Below are 18,018 nucleotides of genomic sequence, written 5' to 3' on the forward strand. Positions count from 1 at the left end.
TATATTTCCATAGATACATATGTTACTATTAAACATGTATCACTGAGAATACAATATTTTGATGCCAGAGAGTCAGTATTTTATAAATAATCTAGTGAGCAGATTGCAGATCGTCTTAAAGGGTAGGGAGTGTGTGGGAAAACAGAACGACTGTTTTAACAACACATCTGCTCATTTAAACAGAAATACTGTATATACAAGTTTATTGGAAAGCAGAGCTATGCACCAGCAGCACAAGCCCCTTACCCTGTTGGTGTGTGAGTTGTGGTGGGATGTTGTCAGCTCTAACAACATTAGGCATGTTAGAGGTGAGAGTTCATTGGATTACACGGGTTGACCTAATCTGATCTGGTGTTTATTCTCAGGGATTACTTTGTGTGTTTCCCTGTAAAGGCGTTGAGGTAGAGAGGTGGATTTGCACATGCTTGCACACATGCACACAGAAAAACAATACTTTTTTTAATACTTTGCTGTAAGGAATATCTACTTTCCCCTAATCCCTACACAAAAAGGTTAAAGGAATCGTTCGCCATTTTGGGATGTAGCCCAAAATCCGACCACTTTCGTTCTCAAGGGAGTATTACAAATAATTGCCCTTTTTTTAAACAATTTTTTTAACGGATTGATCAAACAAGACATTATATGGATGTGAGTTTTAGATGTTCTGGTAGGTGGATTTTACTACCTTCAGACAGCGCTATGCCAACTGTTTTTATCTGTTTCCAATCTAAGTTAACCATTATGTCTTATGGCTGTGGCGTAATTTTTAATACAGGTATGAGAGTCGTTTCTCTTGAGAATAAATTAATGAAAGGTTACATCCCAAATCTTGAACTATTCCTTTATATATTGTGCATACACAAGCAGTAGTAGTAGAGTAGTAGAAGTAGAGTATACAATTGTTAACACTTTAAGCAACAAGTATTTGATCAAAGAATAAGCACAAAACTATTATGATCTTTCTTAACCAACTTTCAGGACTTAGTTACATATAAACTAAGTGCAATGGACATTTTTCATTAAACAATAAGGCTGTGTATACTTTTGAAGCCCCATTAACAGTGTAATTCAAAGAAGAATTATTCATAATAAAGACTCTTTCTGTAGATACATGTTAAATCCTGCTTTTATGTACAGCAAGAAAGGCTCGGTTGGCAGTCTAATCACCATGGTAACAACAGCCACCATGTCTTCTTGGTCTTTACTAACAAGCCTATGTAAACTGGGTCGCCAAAGACACGTGCTATCATTAAAGCTTTAACACACGCACACGCACGCATACGCACACACACGTTTCCACCCTGACACAGACTAGATAAGACTCAAAGGTCAGCTGATAAGAGCTCATATGGACGTTCCCTTTCTATGGTCTCCATGTGGGCCATTGAGTTGAATGGTGGATCGTATGTACACGTGCTGCAACCCTAATTCACCTACAAATCACATAGCTGTCAATCAGAATACTCAGGGCAAGCAGAGCCTTTAAAAATAGGAATTTAGAGATGAAAAGCATTGAGGGGCATTTTGCTTTGGCTAGTAATATGTTTGCGCTGATGGATAGGTATTTAAAAGTATAATATAATAATATCAAATTAAGTCTTTCAGTCAATTAACAAGGGCATTTTAGCATTAGGATGTTTGTCAGATGTGTAAATAAGAGTTTTTGGCTTGTTCAAATTCCCTCTCAGGAGCCATTTTAACACACACACACATGCGCGCGCACACACACATACACACGCACACAAACTTCTCGCCTCTCTGTGTCTTAAAAAGTAGCATGTCCCACTTTTCCCTCTCATCTGCTGTGCTCTTCGTCAGTAATCTCTCCGGCGTGATAGCTAATTGGTGTGAGCTCGGGAAAATTTGCCGCCCCACCGCCGTCTTTATGAAAACAAGCTGGAACGAGAGAGGGAAAACCGCGGAGGGGGCAGAGAGGAAAATAGAGGGAAGATGGAGAAGGAGGAGAAGATGGGAGGTAGGTCGCGAGGGAGGCGGGGTACGCAGGTTTACAATTGGCCGCGAAGTCACGTGTGCTGATAACCATTTTCTTAACGCACTCTTGTAAAAGGAGCATAAACAATAAGCCTTGCAGTGAGAGAATGATTTTATTATCCTCTCAGAGGGAAATAAGGAAGTCTATTCAGCTCAGGTGGACGGGAGAAAGTGAAAGACGGAGCGAGAGCGAGACCTTGGAAAGATAATGAAGGGAGGAGGAGTGTGCCAAGCTGTGTTAACAGAGTTTCTATTGGTTCATGAAAGAGGTCGGTAAAATAATTGAATCAGCTTGTAAATTGATTAGGATCAGTGTGAAAGATTTGCCAGAATGTTCTCCTATTTTGGAAGTAGAAAGCGACACGCAGAGAGATTGAACCAAACTAGGACAAGTCCTCAAAGACCATTGTACTCCATTTTTCTTTGGGTCTCCAGTGCATTCAAAAGTGCAATCTCACCGTTGCCCTCCCCATCTCGCTCACTTTCTCTTCCTACTTTTCTCCCCTTTTCTCTCCTGCTAAGGGCCGGGAACTCAGGGAAATTGATCCACTGTAAACCTCACAGTCAGTGGCCTTTTGTGTCCCAAAGCAAAGGCTATGGACCACTGAGTTCCTTGAAAGGGTCCCAGTGGGCCAGAGGAAGAAAATGAAGAGCAGTTAAAAGCCATGGTCTTTGGTCCTGATCTTTAGGGCAGAGCAAGCTTTTTTTATCCAAAGAGGGACTCTTCTGCACCTGGGATCTCAGAGGAGGGCAGATAACCACATGGTTGGACAGAAAAATGTCAGTTTTCAGCATTAGGACTGAAAACAAGGAGTAGTATTGGTTCAACGAAACAAAGCGTTTCACAGTTAGTATTTCTTGTTCTATCGTAAAGAAGAATATTGATGTATTTATTAGGGATGCACGATAATTATCGGCCCGATATTAGGAATTATGACGTCATCCCGATAAACCCGATACCAGTATTAATAGCCCCGATAATATACAATATATCTTTTGGGTAAAAAAAAAGAAAAAAATACTGCGGTGTGGGTGGATTGGGATGAGGGGCGCTTGTTTTTCACTCGGCTCCTCCCGTTTTGCCAGTACTGTGGTATTAGTGGTTTAGGAAGAGGGGAGTTCTTCACAAATCCAGCGCTCCCTAATACTTAGAACCTGATCAGTCACCTGAAACATCGCCATCGCTACGATGGTGTGTTAAAAGCGTACGAAGACAATAATACAAAGTGTGCGTGTGTGTGTGTGTGTGTGTGTGTGTGTGTGTGTGTGTGTGTGTGTGTGTGTGTGTGTGTACGCACGTTGGAGCTATGTGCAACTCAAGGCATATGCTCGAACCGGAGCTGCCTGGACGCTGCAATCATGTTGCACTATCCGTGCTGAGTGTGCTGACTTTTCGTACAATGTCCCACTGTCTGGCTGCCTGCATAAAGTCAAGTGCTCGGCGCAGTTGTGGCGAAATGTCGCTCCTCTGTTTTCATTTAAACAGCTCCTTATATCCGTCAGCGCAGCTAGCTAGCACCAGATGCTAACAACAACAATGCATGTAAGGTCTCTCTCTCGCTCGCTCGGGCCACACATACACACACCCTCCCGGTCCTCCAGATGGCAAGTCGGTGCCTGCCGGTGAGCGTGGAAGTGTGGTCTGCCACAAGCGGGCGGCAGGAGCGGGGCTGTCAGCATCAGCTTGTAGATGGTATTATAAACTCGATGCGTTCTGAAACTACGGGGCGGCCAAGGAAAAAAAATACACATGCGTTAAAATAATTAGTGGCGTAAATCTTTTTTTATTATCGGTTATTGGTATCGGTCTTGAGAAGCAGGAAGTTATCTGTATCGGTTTCAAAAACCCAATATCGTGCATCCCTAGTATTTATCTATCATAGACATAGTGAGTCCGCCAAGTGTTAATCTTGCAGCTGTTTAAGATTTAGTCTTCCTACTAGTCTGTTTATCTTTGGATGAAACCGGCTGTGCCGCATTTCCTTGCGTTTTGGTACGGATGTATTCAGTCTTTAACTGGAATGAAGAAGAACTGGCTAGATTCAATAATCAATCACTTCAGGGTTACAGAGACAAACACTGTGACTGTCGGACCAAACCGAAAGCTTGTTTGAGTTCAAGAATGACTGACTGAATGTACGCCAACTTGCAGAAACAATCATGTTATAATGCCATGGCATCAAACTGTGTTTAATGTGGATCGGCCACTTCTGACGGATCCGCTAAATGAAGATCAGTATCACAGATCTGGATCCGACATGCCGGATTGCTTCATCCCTAGCAAGGAAAAAAGCAAGTATATCAGGGTCCTAAGATGTGGTTAAAGGGGCACACTACAATTCGACAGCGTTTTTTATTAGATTTTAATGTTAGAGTCAGGCTGCATCCAAAGTAATACGTTTTCTTTTTAAAACACAAAGCTTTTGCTATATACACACCCAACTACCAAAATACTCCAGCTTTCTCAAAACATCTAAAATGACGACTTTTGAAAACACTGCTCATGCTGTCTTTTGCTGAGTTCTAGTCTGGACAGATGGTCAAATGATGAAGCAGACACCTACAAGTGCTTCCTTTTGAGTCTCCTTTCCTGATTTATCACACCCCTGTCACACAACCTTTCTCCTGAATAAAACATCAGCCTTGACTAATATTGGTAAATGTAACCTGATGAATAATAAATTACAAGCAATTTTGTTGTTTTAGCTAGCAGCTGTTGCGTTGTTGGATAGATTTGCATCAATTACCCCGTCCTATCAGCCCTACACATTGCACACACATGCCCAGATTACATGAAGAACAATTCTATATGCGATTTAGGTGTCAGTATGGACCACGACTATTTCTGAAATGATACCAAAATGCTTGAGACCAATGATAGTTTTTGCTCAAAACATTAGTGTGGTTGAAGCCTAAGAATCTGACCGGGACTCTTTCTCTACCTGTACCTCAACGCCTTTAATCAAACCTAGTTAGCTGTGAACTGCTGACCATCATAGCCGAACTATAGCAACGAGAGGAGCCCCAGTTGCAGAAAAAAATGGCTTCTATAGAAATCAGCACGGATCAATTTCACCGCTGTAATCGCCTTGTTTGACCAAGAGGTTATCTCTGGGAGGTGAAATACCAATTTATACCGAGATAACAAAAACACAACATTATTTTATTATCATCTGAAGTTCAATATTTCCTACCTCTTGACATCCTACAAGTTTCACTCCCTCCACTATTATCTTACCACCTACAGTTTTTACCTGGCACCAACAAACTCTTAAAAGGGCGATCCCTCAGGTAATATATTGTGAAATGTGTTGTTCATGGCCCTTGACATCTAAATATTTGTTAAAGCCCTACAGCAGTATCTACTCTCTCCAAAGACAGCCTTGACAGCAGGGGTATTGCTCATTGTTGTTGTGCCTCGTGCCTCATTTTAGTCAGACAATAGGTATGTTTAAATGAAAGAGGGTCTTTCCTACTGGCGTATGAGTCAAACGATGAGTGTGCCTGCCGAGAAGGGAAAGGCAGGGGCCCACAGAAAGGGTGGTCTTGTGTGAACGTGGGCTCAGAGACAGAAGCAGTGTGTGTCGGGACCAGAGGGAGCTGTCTGCTGTTGGATACAGTAAAGCTAGTGTTCAGCGGAGCGGAGGTCTAGGTGAGTTCACTGTAAGAGTGTTTGCATGTTTTGGAGAGGTGGGATGTGTTATGGGTTTGTGACCGTTGCATTTTAGTTCCTCAACGGTCGTTGGATGTGTGTCTGTTTATCCAAATAGCTAGGCTGACGTTTTTAGTGGTGGGCTTATCCTACTGTGTGTGTGTGTGTGTGTGTGTGTGTGTGTGTGTGTGTGTGTGTGTGTGTGTGTGTGTGTGTGTGTGTGTGTGTGTGTGTGTGTGTGTGTGTGTGTGTGTGTGTGTGTGTGTGTGTGTGTGTGTGTGTGTGTGTGTGTGTGTGTGTGTGTGTGTGTGTGTGTGTGTGTGTGTGTGTGTGTGTGTGTGTGTGTGTGTGTGTGTGTGTGTGTGTGTGTGTGTGTGTGTGTGTGTGTGTGTGTGTGTGTGTGTGTGTGTGTGTGTGGATTTTTAACGACATAATTACTCTGTCACTATGTTAGTTTGACAATAAAGAACCTTGAACCTTGTTGTTGAATTCAACCTCTGCGTTAACGGTCCCATCTCAGAGGAAAAGTCTCCATTCACAGCTTCTTTTTATGCATACATACAATGCATTTTATCTCCTTTTTGTCCATGAGTGTTTGACTTCTGGCTAAGCTACAACTCTGAGTGTTTACACTGCGATAAGATGTGGGCAACCACTACTGTAGTCTGCTATTAAAATGTTGCACACTGCGGCTTAAGTGGACATCTTTGGCATTACAAATATGTGAAGTATGTGGGTGTTTGGTCTTTCTCTTTCCTTCCTTTTCCCTTCTTTTCTTCTTCATCCCATTTCTTCTCTGTTAAGTTCCCAGGTAAACAGCGTTGGAGAAAAAATCCTTTGAGATCGTTGCACTTCTCTTCCTGTGCCATGTTTATATGATCTTTTTCCTTATAAACATGAGCCCCTGTGGCATTGGCAGTTGTTGCCGGCAAGTCTGCTCATGTATTGTGTTTTCTGATGCTATATGTTCATTAATGCAAACAGCCACCAGCAAAAATATTGCCAAATCATAGCTGTCTATTAAGTTGATCCTAGTATCCACTACAGAAGGGAACCAATTGTCAAGTAGTGGAGCACTCTTATCAACGGGTGGGGGTGAACTGTGAACTGTTCGCCGGAGCCTTGCAGCGGAGTTACTGCGGAGCGTGATAGCAGAGCGAACAAGAGGGGTAGTTAATCGATCGCAGATGGCGTCGTGCTCGCGGACGGATACAAAAAGATTAAACCTAAATGGGTCGCGAAATATACTTTGGCAGCCGTTAATATACCTGGGTGGCCCGACCAAGTAAAGTCTGTGTGGGAAACCCTGCTCTTTTCTCTTGCTTCTGAAGGTCAGAGGTCATGGCCTGTTGCATAAGAAGCTAGACATGTTGAGTTCTTAGCAAGGCAGATACTTACTGGTAACAAGCCTTGAACCTGGACCCTCCAGTTAACAGACACAGACAGTCCCCCCCTATTTGTGGCAGTTGGCAGCCATACACATTGATGTCAGATTGCAGTATTTGGAATGAAAGGTTTCCCATGTGTTCCTACCATTCACATCAGCGCTGTAAATACTTTGCTACGTGAAAACTTTCCCACGTGAAAACTTTCCCGATCGTCACAATGAAAGATTGGAGAGTAGTTGCCTCACGTCGTTGGCGTTCCCAGAGTTTTGTCTTGGCAAAAAACAGATCATTGTTCAGTGTCTTGGCTTCTTAAAATCCTTTAAATCTGTTATTTAAACTGGACTTTCTGGATTGTTTTGTTTTACAGGTGCCTAACCGCAACACATGGGCGCATTTTAAGATCCAATAGCCACTAAGTCCATTTGTCAAGTCAGTTAAATCCAAATGTAATCCATGTTTCTATTTTGTTAATCCGCAGTATCCTTTGACCCACATACAACTTGCAGTCATACAAGAAGTCTTTAGTACATGTGAAGGTATACTTGTAGATACTGCCACATGTTGTACATATTCGAAAAACAATCCTGATTTGAGTCAGGTTGCCAAAAGCGAGTACATGATCCAAAATAACAAAAACACATAGAAACTCTATCGTTGTGTTCAAAGATTAGTCGATCAACACAAAATGACCAAATATTTTATTTTTGCAAAATTATCAGAAAATACTTTTTGAAGCCTCATGCATGTACATTTCCTGATGTTCACTGTCGATTCTTAGTTTTTGGATTATAAAAATACAACTTGGACTATGAGAAACTGGGACACCTTTCCTTATTTCTGACATTTATAGATCAGAGGAATAATCAAAGAAATTGTGCAGACTAATCGATAAATAAAAAAAGTCTATCTCTATAGAGCTATGGAAGCAGTGCATCAATCCTAAACTGCATCTACTACATGTTCAATAGGTCTTGTTAAGTATAGAAATCTTCATCCATATTGTTAGATACTTGACAGATCCTATATAGTAGCTTCCCTCTGCCTTAATGCCGTGCTCTGTGGTGTTAAACGGGAAGGAGTGAGCCTGATTCGGAACAGAGGCAGTGTGTTTCACTGAGTCAGCCAGTGCAGCGTCCAGCTTGTTTACATGTTGACAGCACATGACACTGACCATATCTCCCTCTCAGTCACAGCCGTCTCTCTCAGGCTATAGGCTCCATCAATGGGCTGATTGTTGCATCCACTGAGAAACCACTGGGCCTCGGTCATGAGGTATAGGGTGATGAGAAGATAACTTCTGCATGCATTGGTCCAGCAAGACATGTCCTATTTCTGGTACATTGGTCACATAAACGAGTGATTATGTTGTAGAGGCTAACAGTAGCTAGTTTTTCTAACACCAGTTGTATTAGTCATAAGACTGTTTCTAATTAAACTGTTTCCTGTGCTTATGAAATGTTGATACGTTGGCTTTTTGTTTGACTGAACAAACTACGGTTGGAGAGTTTTCCATATGCCAATACGTAATGCAATATAACTTCTCTTTTTGCTGTTTAGCAATGCGGCAGATTTCTGGCAGCTGGTACAGACTTTTTTATTTTGCCACGCCAGCACCGATTGCAATGTCAGCCGGATAGTTTTTGTCCTTAGGGGAAAAACAGCTATTGAATAGATTGGAATACTATTAGGTGCAGACATTCATGACTTCTTCAAAATGAACTATAATGACTTTTATGATCCCCTGACATTTTATGTGGTGCGTTTGTACATTTTTACACTTTGGTTTGTTCCCAAATAATTCCAGTGAAACTAATAACAACACCTTTTGCATACGTTCTACTTGTCAATGAGCAAATATTAGCATGATAACTCAGTAAATTCAATACAAAGACATTTGTTCATCTTAAATGCCTGCTTAACAATAGTATGTTAGCATGCTAATGATAGCATTTAGCTAGCATCACACTGCCCAAATAAGGCAACACACAGCTGCTAACATGACTCTCATAGTTTGATGTTTTCTTAGCATATTCATAATAGAATGTTCTTATTTTGTTGGATCTTAAGTGTCAGCAAAGCAGTGGGACTACTGGTTAGTGCTGGTAGTTGTATTAGTGGATATCAAATATGTTTTTTTGGCACAGTGAATTGAACAGCATTGTAATAATGCCCCAAAATCATCAACAGATATATTCCTGTTAATGCTCCTCTCCATTGCTCCTTATGATGTTTTTATTCACAAGCTCTGTCTCTTTGTTGGTCATTAAAATCCAATTGATGTCTGTTTTTACAGATGGATCCCTCCCTAAAGAGCCAAAAGGAGATGTATCGAGTCAGATAGCAGGTAAGACAAGCATAAATAACCAAATCTAAAGTTTGCTGCTGTTTTTCCATCCCTCAATGTCGGTTTTAGTTAGTGTGGCAATGGTGGAGTGTGCTTTTTACACACACACACACACACACACACACACACACACACACACACACACACACACACACACACACGATTAATATTTCAGTGTTCCCGGTGACAAAGACAGGTCATTGTCATCGTGATTTTTCACATCTCACTGACAGCCCCCCCCCCCACCCCTCCATCACATACCCTATTTCCCAGCATGTGATTGGCTACCTGTGTCTAGCACCCACTCTCCGTAGCGACAGCAGACTCTCGTGATGATGAGATAACGATGAGTTCAGATGGAAAGGTTCTGGAGCTTTCATTCTCTCAGGATTGTTTCCAGCCTTATTTCTCAGACTATAATTTGGTTATGGAGTTGATTTGTCCAGTTGCTCCTGCTGTATCGTCCATTATGATTTAATCACCCAGCTTGCCATTAGCTGATCCTAAAATGACCTTTCCGTCTCAGTCACACTTGACATTCCTGTTGTTTCAAGTAATGTAATGATGGTTTATTCCCGAAAATAAAAACATTTATATTTGCTCCCCTCTGATGTGACATTTAAAGGGAGACATATGACCACTTTAGTATAAGATTATTACTCCCCCGTGCGTCAGGGGTACGTTTAATCTTTAATGGACAATGCCTTCTACTATGAAAAAGAGACACAGAAAAACGATTGACTTTCAGTAGCTTTGGTTCATAACTATCAGAAGGAAACCCCTCCAACCCTAGATATAAAAGAGGGCAGTGAGTTGGCAGGTTGCTCTGGTGCCCGAGGGCCCCAATGAAGTCAGCTCTAGCGCCTGCAGAAAAAAGGAGATGAACAAAAAAACCTGAATGCAATTACATCTAGACAATACTTGGCTTCATTGCATTCAGCTTGTCTGTGCAACACTGTCAGGGCCAGTGTGTTTCTTAGCTTCCTGGTGCTTGCCAGTTATCACTTCCTGGGTTAGAGGGGGCGGGGGGGGGGGGGGGAGATTAGGCCTGTCCATCTGTTGGCCTGGACTCCTCAGCCACTGGTCTGACTGGGCAGCTGAAGAGTGGGTTGCAAGGGGAGGGGAGCGGTGCAGTTATGTAATACATGTAAATGCCTTTGGACCTTGACAGATGTGCTGGAGAATGCTTTTCATGGAGTTGAGTATTTTCATCCTCGTCCGTCTCTCTTTCACTAGTCAAAAATATAGCTCTGCTGCTGAATTAAATATGTGTGCATTTTGAGTGATCAATGCATTCTGCAAAGCTGAGATTTCATTTCATGGCTGCCTCCAGATGGCGTATCCGTGCCGATAGCTCAAACTGAAAAAAGCTTGCTGTTGGCTTTAGACGGTGAACTGCAGCTGAAAACAAGACTCGAAAACTGAATCTCAGCTGGTGACGGAAGGGAACTGTGGAAGTATTTACAACACTCAAATAGAGTTGTTGTTGTTTTCCTGTCTTTATCACATTTCTATATACATCTTAGAGTTGCCAACGGTGCTTTCTCTCTGTATCGTCACGGGTTGGCTGAATGACATCAGGTGGCATTAAAAGACCCAGACAAATGAATTCTTGGCACCAAAAACAGGCCGTCTTTTCTCTCTCTCTCTCATTCTTCCCTCCTCCCTCTCTGCTCCTCCCCTGCTGTGTTTGGGTCGCTGGGGTAACCCTGGCCTGTTTCTCCGCTCGGTTAGCCTACCCTGCTATTAGAGGTCTGGACGGATGGAGAGAACAAAAAGAGGCGGAGGCAAAGGAAAGATGGTGTGTTTCCCAGGCATAAACTCAGATTTGGGGACACAAAATAAGAAAATGGGAGGAGATGGAGAGTGGAGTGGAGTGGAAACAAACACCCAGGCTGTTTAATCGCTCACACGGTCAGCTCTGTGCTTCTAGATAATGATACCCAGTTTTCATCGACGCAGCCTGATTTTCAATGCAGCAAGTACTACACAAGGTTCAAGGTTCTTTATTGTCAAACTAACATAGCTACAGAGTAATTATGTCTTTGAAAATCTTAGGTCACAGGCTTCTCCAACAATGCAACACAATAATACAGATAAGCAGACAATATTAAAACAATATTAAAGTATATTATATTAACAGTAATACAGAAAAGAAAAATAGTTTTCAAAAAAGTCTATACGAGTCTATACACAAACATCACTTTAAAAATGGCACCTTTTCGATCATCAGGAATTATTCTAGGGGTGTTAAGTATAATTGTATTCACAAGTTAAGGAGTGTCAGGCTGTAACATATCCTGCCTCCTTATGCCTTAAACAGCTAGTTTAAGAGATGTGTTATGCAGTTTAAAATGCTACCCTAGGGAGACTCGACCTGAATATTTAAACCTGATTTTCTTTTTTTTTGGCACAAATGGCAACTTAAAATACGGGTACTGAAACAATGGGGCATAATTACCTGTTTTGACTTGTTAACCAGTTACTCACTTGTTGATTCGTGTACACAGTGGCAGAGCCGGTGCCAGCTGTACCCACAGTAAGGGCATTGTTAGAGTAGCACAGCTGTGTCGGTTCAAAACAGCCAATCAGATTAGCCCCTCTTGTTTCATCAATGTCCATGTGCAGCAGCCAATCAAAGCTTATTTAATAGGAACAAGGGCGGGTGGACAGCTGCCAGGGAACACACAAGACCGTTTAGCTGACTGTTTGTAAAAACACAAAGCACTAAAAAGCAGCGAGTCAGATGAGAACATTATAAAGAAGTACACATAATGGGAGAATGGAGTTGATGAACAGTGCTGTGATCACCGATAACATCCTCAGTGTCGCAGCCTCTGTTTTCTGACACAATAAGTGACACCTGCCACATTCTAACACTTATCTGAAATCGTCTGCTAATTTTTAGTTGGCGGGCCACAGTAGTAATTACAGAACCACAAATACAGGGGGTTCATGTTTTTAAACTGCATAGGGTGTCGGAAAAGTGTGTAATGACTGGAAAATTAATGCGCTCAACACGACCAGCGCCAACTTCCAGGCACAGACGGTAGCACTACATGTCTTTGTACTGTAAAACGCATGCAGGTTAGCAGCGATTTACTGACGACTGACCGTTGATTCTCTAACCGTGGCAGGGCAACCGTAACCAGGCAAATGTCTAGCATTTGATTCCTCTGCATGTGAAAGCCGTGTGCAGTGAGTGAATCCCAGCAGGTAAACCGTTTAAATGGCAGCTGATTGTTTCAGCCTCTCCAACAGCAAAAGCACAATCACATGTTAATCAGTGTGTCTATCTAGTTTGATATAGCATTCGCTTGTCCATTCGCCTGCAGTAGTAACCCAACATTAATCCAAGTGTAAGGAGCATTTAGTTTTATGAATTTATGGGTTTGAGTATGTGGAGTGGCTTTTAAAAGGTATGTCATGTTCTACAGTAGGATCTCGGAGATATCTGTGGGTGTTTCTCAATGTCGAGGAAGGCTGCTCCAGAGCCACTATTTCAAGGATGCTACGTCATCGAGTCCCGCGGACGGAAATTTCGTTGCGGGAAATTTCGAGGCTGCACATATCCTCCACGGTCTTAAAATCCCCACAATGCTTTGCGCACGGACCAATTTACAAATCTTTGGCGGAAATCGCGCTCCATTTAAGGCGGGGCCTCGCATATGACACACACCTGCACACCGGTTGGCCTGTTCCACAATTTTTCGTTTTCTGAGGCTAGGAAGGATTCTTGCATCGCTTCCAAAGGACCTGACTCGGTGGGACTTGTCCTACCAAGGAAGCGTCCTCCACATTGAGAAACACCCAGTAACATCAGTAGCCTTGAGCTTAAACAGCGCCTTAGGGTTGGGAGATATGTAAAAACTTTATCAATCAAACAACTCTGAATCGTCACAATCAAACAACTCTGAATGAAACGGTATAATCTCCTAATGTTATAATTTTGTTTACGGAATACTATTGAAGAGAGCATGTCGATGATTTAAAAAATTATAATTTTCTAGTATTTTTTTTTCTAGTTTTATTCTAGAGTTGTAGTTTTAGAGAAGGAAATGCCTCTGACATGGGTATTGAGACCCGGTACTCAATTGGTGCGGGTACCTGATTGGTCAGTACAGGGATACCGAGTTGCAGGATAAACCGTGCCACTTTTAGTATTTGTTTTACGCTACGTCCTTGTGATAACGTTTTGAACCATTTTTTAAATACTCAGCCTCATCTCCCCGCAACCTGAACACTTAACATTTGGATCATAGGAAAAAAATGTGCTTGCATACATGAGTTGATCAATCTTTAATGTCAAAATCAAGGTGATGCCATTTCAGAGATTCCCACAGTGAAACATTAATAGATTAACTAAGCATGAAGTCAACTGAAGCTACACTGGCTAGCTTTTTTTTCGGTCAGAGCGTCTTTGATCAGGATGTAGGTCAGGGTCCAAGTCATGGACGCCTATTCCTGTCCACTCCCTCAGCTCCAAGGAATCCCTGCCATTCCCACACATCCCTCAGTGAGGAATTTCTGGCACGCTGTGAATGTGGGAAGTCCAAATCATGCAGGGTTGCTCACACATGTGCACGGTGTTGGTTTCCCTAGACCCATAACAGCTGGTTCAGAAACGATGCGTCCAATTCAGCTGCTGGGGAGCCATTATGAGATTACGCCTGCATGTAACTGCTCTTTAATCAGATGATGAAGATGCTCCAAGTGTGTGTGTGTGTGTGTGTGTGTGTGTGTGTGTGTGTGTGTGTGTGTGTGTGTGTGTGTGTGTGTGTGTGTGTGTGTGTGTGTGTGTGTGTGTGTGTGTGTGTGTGTGTGTGTGTGTGTGTGTGTGTGTGTGTGTGTGTGTGTGTGTGTGTGTGTGTGTGTGTGTGTGTGTGTGTGTGTGTGTGTGTGTGTGTGTGTGTGTGTGTGTGTGTGTGTGTGTGTGTGTGTGTGTGTGTGTGTGTGTGTGTTTTCTTTTTGTGGCATGTTTGCACCTTTTTCCCCTCCCTTGGCTGACTGACCATAACAACCGTCCATCTGTCTTAGTCCAGGCAGCTGTTGCATTCTCTTGGTGTTTTTCAAAAGCAGATACACACACACACACACACACTTCGGCCACTCCTTGAGGTATTTGTCACATTTGTATCTCAGGGTTAGTCTTGTAGCTGTGTTGTTCAGTAATCTGCTTTGTTGTATGACGCCCATTTGACCTCTCGGAGGCCCCTAGAAGAGTGTTGACATATTCTGACACACGCGACCCAGTAACAGTCCTGACCTTAATGATGAACTGACCGTGTTGCGGTAGTTTTCACACAGCAAAGGATGACGGACATTTCTGGCCTTTCCCTCTCATCTGTGTTGCCCTTTCTCACTGAGGGGAGTAGCCATATTGGTGGTTACTATGATTCATCACTATCCGCTTTACACAGGACCAGTGACCCAGCAAATGTCTCAACTGATGGTCGATAAGGAAAGGTTGTTGTAGTTAATCGTCCGTTTTGTCGTACTGGATTGATGGACTTCCTGGGAAACACAGTTTTCGGACAATACATTATTCGTGGGAATTTAAGGCTTGGCAATGGATGCCAGTTTCTCTGATTTCTAAATATGGACATCGTGGAAAGGTAATAACCCCTTAAGCTTCTGCTGATGGCTTATTGATTACTAAAGAAACAAGGAATTTCCTACATTTTGTTATTGTACTTCAGGGAAGGTAAACATTAACTACATGTTGTTTACTTTTCATTTAGTATGCCAAGCAACTTCATGCATCACAGCACTCCAAAATAATTGAAAACTTCCTCTATAACCTAATTATGCCCAGAGGGTTCCCCCTTTATTGTCAATGTGCTGAATATACCTTTTTTTATCCTCACTCGGTCATAACTGAAAATAACAAATTAAGACCTGTGGTAATTGTATTTGTTCTTAAGCTAGTTACTACATTTAAGAACCATGAACCACTAAATTAGCCTAGCTTTTGCTTTACAAATGACTTTAATGTAGAATGTTGTAGATTGATAAATCAAATCATTACTTCATCTCAACCTTCCATATCAAGTAGAGGGATTCATCAAAATCATAAATGCAATAGAAATATTTTACCCTAATTATGAGTAAAGGTGCTTTAGATCATTTGATAATCAGGGTTACAGCTCTAAAAACAACAACGAAAGTCACATCACCACACACATTTCACTTTATGATGTTTTCTGGGGTACACTGTTAAACACTGATACTGTTGGTTGTAGAGCCTCAGCAGGGGAGGAAAGATTGTGATGTGTGGGAGGCGTGTGGCGTAGTGGACTAGTGCGTTGGTGTTCGGATCAGGGGAGCACAGGTTCAAACCCCACTGGCAAGTCGCTTTGGATAAAAGCGTCTAACAAGTAACATGTAATGTAATGTAGTAATGTGTATTTGATGATATATCCTGCACTATAAGGGCTCTCCCCATCAATCTCCCTGCCGGTGCTAAGCAGCTTCTCCGTCTACACAAATGCAGTGCAGGCATATTATAATGACTGCCCCTCCTACACATTGAGGATTACCTCCAGGAACCTGCGTCTCCAGAAGACTGGCAGATAAGCAGCTCACCTAATGCCACATGGGGTTCACACTGACTCACACCCACAGTGTGCTGGTGTGTGTTGATAGCTGCTGATGTTCCTGCTTGGAAATATTTGCATGGGCTTTTCCGTGTCGACGTGTAGAAAACCCCACTTTGGGCGGTGTTGGCTGTCTGCTGGATTGGAATATCTCCCCTCAGGAATCCCGGGATTAGCCTCAGCTGCTGCCACTCTGCCAACAGCGGACCGGTATCCCTTCAGCACATGGACCCAGAAGACTGTCATTAGCTGATGCTAGCAGCAGACCACGTTTCCCCCCATCAGCAGACGAAGCCAAATCCGCAGAAATGTATTGATTTAACCCGACCCGTTTTCTTTATTTTACAATTTGTGGAAGAATTATCAAGCATGACTTGCTGTTCAACCAATCACATATGGCGGTTCGCCCAGACAGACTCGGCCCTCATCCGTCTGACAGGTACAATGCGGGTACTAATGGTGGGTTGTTGATTGCGACGCAGTAATAGATCTACGATGAGGTATTCCCCCCTCTCTCTTTTTTCAACTCTCTCTGTTTTGTACTCGAATTGCTTTTCTCCCCATTTATATTGCTTTTACATGGGGGCAGTTGTGACTTAGAGTTTTAGTGGATGTCCCCCGAGCTGTGGGTTGGTGGTTTGATCCCTGGCCCCTACGGTCAGCCTGACAACGTGTCTTTTGGCAGCGGTACCAAACCTGAAATTGCTCCTAATGGCATTGCCAGCGATGTGCAAGTGTGTGAAACCTTATCGCCCCTTCCATACTTTGGGTGATCGTAAAACACTAAAGCCATAAATGTCCAATAAACGTTCTAAATTAAATGAACACAATGCTGAAAGTACAGGAAAAATACAAAACAAATACTGAGAGATAAAGATGGGAAGTTGGAGTGTGTGCGTCTGACAGACTGACCGGTTGTCTGTCATAACAACGTTGTCTTTTCCTTCCTACTCTGTTTGCGCCTCAACCTGTCATTTCCCACCTGCTCCCTCTCTACCTCACACCTTCTAGCTTTTTGCTTGCTGATACTCTTAGGCTGTATTCTCGACACATCAGTTGTTGCAGCGAGAAGCTTTCCCTCCTGTGTTTGGGTTACTGCTGTGGCCATGCTGGAAAAACACTCACAGCAAGAAGCTGAAACCGAATCAACTTTTTGAGAAAAACAACCAGACGTCATGCGGCTGCCCTCGATCACATAACCAAATATCAATGGGCCTTTCAAATCTAACGGGTGAATCAAATGAGTGTCACTCAAACGGGCAATTGAAGTGACACACACCATTGCACAACCATGCGCTAATCACCCCAACGCCTGATTCGGTGTGAATGCGAACCCCTTCAGTGCCTCCTCTTTCTCCCACACACTCTTTCCTTTCTCTAAACCCAACAGAATGACTAGTCAAATTACCGCACACATCTTTGTCGTTTTGCTTTTCCTTGTTCTCTTATTTGCTTCCTTTGCTGTGTGTGTGTGTGTGTGTGTGTGTGTGTGTGTGTGTGTGTGTGTGTGTGTGTGTGTGTGTGTGTGTGTGTGTGTGTGTGTGTGTGTGTGTGTGTGTGTGTGTGTGTGTGTGTGTGTGTGTGTGTGTGTGTGTGTGTGTGTGTGTGTGTGTGTGTGTGTGTGTGTGTGTGTGTGTGTGTGTGTGTGTGTGTGTGTGTGTGTGTGTGTGTGTGTGTGTGTGTGTGTCCTGGCGACTCTATATTTAGCTGCTGTGCCACTTTCTCCAGTCGCAGAGCTCTGCAGAGCACAGGGAAGTGATGTCGCTGTGTAAACCTACCTTTTGTTTTCGGTAGAAGAGACATTCCTCAACATAGAAATACTTCAACACCGAAGTTACAAACATCGACAGGGGGTTGTACTGTATGATATTCTTAAATAGCGGGATAGCATTGCATCGTGTTCAGATTCTTCCAGATTGAATAACATTTAGAAGCAGAACATTTGACAGGGATCTATAAGCCGTGTAATCATCAGGTAATAAGTGTTGCACAGAATGAAATCAACGCTATATTAACATTTAACAACAATGTGCCTCCACTAACCGT

At 42.7% G+C, this 18,018-nt stretch overlaps 1 protein-coding gene across 5 annotated transcripts in view; it reads left to right on the forward strand.

The window, feature by feature from the left end:
• Window positions 1-18,018, forward strand: part of LOC117454747 (triple functional domain protein-like) — a 91,373-nt gene that overhangs the window by 11,296 nt on the left and 62,059 nt on the right. For all 5 annotated transcript variants that reach the window (XR_004553020.1, XM_034093903.2, XM_071204882.1 and 2 more), the window contains exon 2: window positions 9,326-9,376. Coding sequence is in view for 4 of the 5 variants with exons in the window: in XM_034093903.2 (XP_033949794.1) it covers window positions 9,326-9,376 (51 nt within the window). In the remaining variant the exon portion in view is untranslated. The remainder of the gene's footprint in view (window positions 1-9,325; window positions 9,377-18,018) is intronic.

Source organism: Pseudochaenichthys georgianus, chromosome 11 (assembly GCF_902827115.2).
Source record: "Pseudochaenichthys georgianus chromosome 11, fPseGeo1.2, whole genome shotgun sequence".
In the NCBI taxonomy this organism is placed as follows: Eukaryota; Metazoa; Chordata; class Actinopteri; order Perciformes; family Channichthyidae; genus Pseudochaenichthys; species Pseudochaenichthys georgianus.